Genomic DNA, 2,554 nt, shown 5'->3' on the forward strand with positions numbered 1-2,554 from the left:
TAGCTGTGGAGGAAGATGCAGAGTCAGATGATGAGGAGGAAGAGGATGTAAAACTCTTAAGTATATCTGGAAAGCGATCTGCCCCTGGAAGTGGTAGCAAGGTTCCACAGGTAAGAGATGATTTTACTGCAGATTATGTGTTCTAGCTTTCAGTTTGATAAGGATTACATCTTATTCATGACTATGCATTTTTCTTTAAGAAAAAAGTAAAACTTGCTGCTGATGAAGATGAAGATGAGGAGGATGAGGATGAGGATGATGATGAAGAGTAAGTACTATAAGGAACTTGACATACTTATATGGATGGTTAAGAATTTTTGGAAAGTCATTACCAAGTCGTGAAGAGTATATTGCTTTTATGTTGCTTTTGGTTGAGTTTGGGCCTAAAACTATGCTGAAAGTATGCCTTTATAAGTAAAGATACTGGCATGGTTCTTTGACTCATAACAAAATGAGATACTAAAAGGTTGTTGAACTTTTCTTGCCAATTGAAAACTTTGGAAACAAGAGTCCGTGTTTATTGCACTAGGTCAAGGCTGTGGTAATAAACAGTTACACAGTGGAATGAAGTCCTGTACAACAATACTAGTAACTCCTAATACCTTTTTAGCTTTGTCTCTAAGAATGTACAGTTTTATCATCCTTAGTCTCCTCTGAGTTGTCTTTGAGTTCGGTATAGTAAGGAGAAAATGTACATACTGATGTTACTAAGGTCCAAACCAGGTTTTAAGAATAAATCATAGACACCTGAGGGTACCTTTACATAGGAACATATTCCTTAGAATATATTTTCTTGGTAGGAACATATGATTATACTGCTGTATGTGGGCTTCTTAAATGTTCTTTTAAAAATTTGGGCAGGAATATCATAGTTGATGCAGCTGTTGGCTCATAGTTTTACAGGAACAATTATTCTCTAATACAGTGGCAGCCCCTATAGTGACTGTATTCTAAAGCCAAAGTTTTACAGTAGCAAAATGCAATTAAAAATTACTTAATGTGCTGTTTGTATGTGGCTTAATACATTTTTTTTTTTTTAAAGAGTAAAAGAAGGATAACATAATAGGGAGGGCTTACCAAATTACAGAGTGGTAGGAAATTATCAATGGTTATTGTTTTACATATTGTTATCTACAAGATAGTTTCTCAGGAAAACAAATAGACAAATAATAGTGAGTTGCAGACAAAAGAGGTAGGAGATTATCAATAGTTGTACTATACTTGGGTATCTTCAACGTGGCATCTAAAGAAAATAGAGCTATACATGAGTGACCTATTGAATAATCATTAACTTTTCACAGTGGTTGTTGTAGGAAACACATAATAATAGACATGCTTAATACATCATAATACTTGTTCTAACACAAGGATTTCCTTTAAGTATTGGGAAGATAAGTTTTTAACTACATAAGTTGCTTTGGTTTTTGATTTTTTTTTTTCTTTTTTCCTTTTGACTAGTTTGAAATGGAATTTTGTCTAATCAAACTTCTGGACTCTTCCCCCTCCAGTAATTTTGAGTCTCCCTTTTCCCAATTCACCTATTTAAAGTGTATAATTCATTAGCTTTGCTATATTCATAGCTTATAGCTATTAACTCAAATTCTCAACATTTCTTCACCTCAGAAATACTGGTCAGCCATTTATGAACTTTGTCTATAAATTGGCCTGTTTTAGAGACTTGCCATAAAGGAATCATAATGTGGTCTTTGCAGCTACCAGCCTGAGGATTTGTAGGCATGTTTTCTTTCTGAGTACCTAACTGAAGCAGAATTGCTATGGGTAACTCCAGGTTTGACTTACTAGCAACTTACCAAGCTTGTTCTCCAAAAGTGGCTGAACTATTTCATTGTACTGGCACCAGCAGTGAATGGAGATTTGGATTTGTCCATACTGTCTGAGTGCTTGTCACTATTTTTGTGTAATAACATTCCTATCCACTATCTCCTTGTTGGGTGCACTTTCTATTTCCTTGATGACTCATAATTTTTGGTGTGTGCTGTAGTAGGGATTGAACTCAGGACCCTCATGTGTGCTTAGCCCTGAGCTTTTTGCTCAGGCCTCTGAAGACCCGTGATGGTCAGCTAGACATTTGTGTGTGTCTTTAAAGAAAATCCTATGAGATCCTTGGCGTGTCTAAACTTTTGAGTACTGGTGCTTCTGAGTTACAAGAATTACCTACTGTAATGGATATCTTATTAAATATTTGATTAAGGGATATTTTATCTCATTCTGTGGTTTCTCTCTACTGTCTTGATGGTGGTCATTGCACAAGTTAATTTTCATGAAAGCTACTTCTTTGGTGTTAGTACATCTGGTGTCCAACTAAGGTCCATGGTCAAGTCCTCTGATAAAAATGACTACCTTTTGGGGGCTGGGGATTTAGCTCAGCGGCAAAGCGCCTGCCTGGCAAGCGCAAGGTCGTGAGTTCAGTTCCTGGTACCAGAGAAAAACCAAAAAAAAAAAAAACAGGGTGTGCTCATTTATTGGGCAGACAGCAAAATTATGGAACACACACAGGAAGAGACAGAGGGCACAAGCTCCCAGGGTGCTCCCG

The 2,554-nt window shown here is 36.7% G+C and overlaps 1 protein-coding gene across 1 annotated transcript in view; it reads left to right on the plus strand.

Annotated features, from left to right (window-relative positions):
* The window catches only part of Npm1 (nucleophosmin (nucleolar phosphoprotein B23, numatrin)), a gene marked incomplete in the record, with an annotated part of 67,714 nt that overhangs the window by 58,798 nt on the left and 6,362 nt on the right, over positions 1–2,554 (plus strand). Inside the window, 2 exon segments of the mRNA XM_013509269.1 lie at positions 1–110; positions 201–268. Coding sequence (XP_013364723.1) covers positions 1–110; positions 201–268 — 178 coding nt within the window.

This window comes from Chinchilla lanigera, unplaced genomic scaffold (genome assembly GCF_000276665.1).
Source record: "Chinchilla lanigera isolate Chin_1 unplaced genomic scaffold, ChiLan1.0 scaffold00007, whole genome shotgun sequence".
In the NCBI taxonomy this organism is placed as follows: Eukaryota; Metazoa; Chordata; class Mammalia; order Rodentia; family Chinchillidae; genus Chinchilla; species Chinchilla lanigera.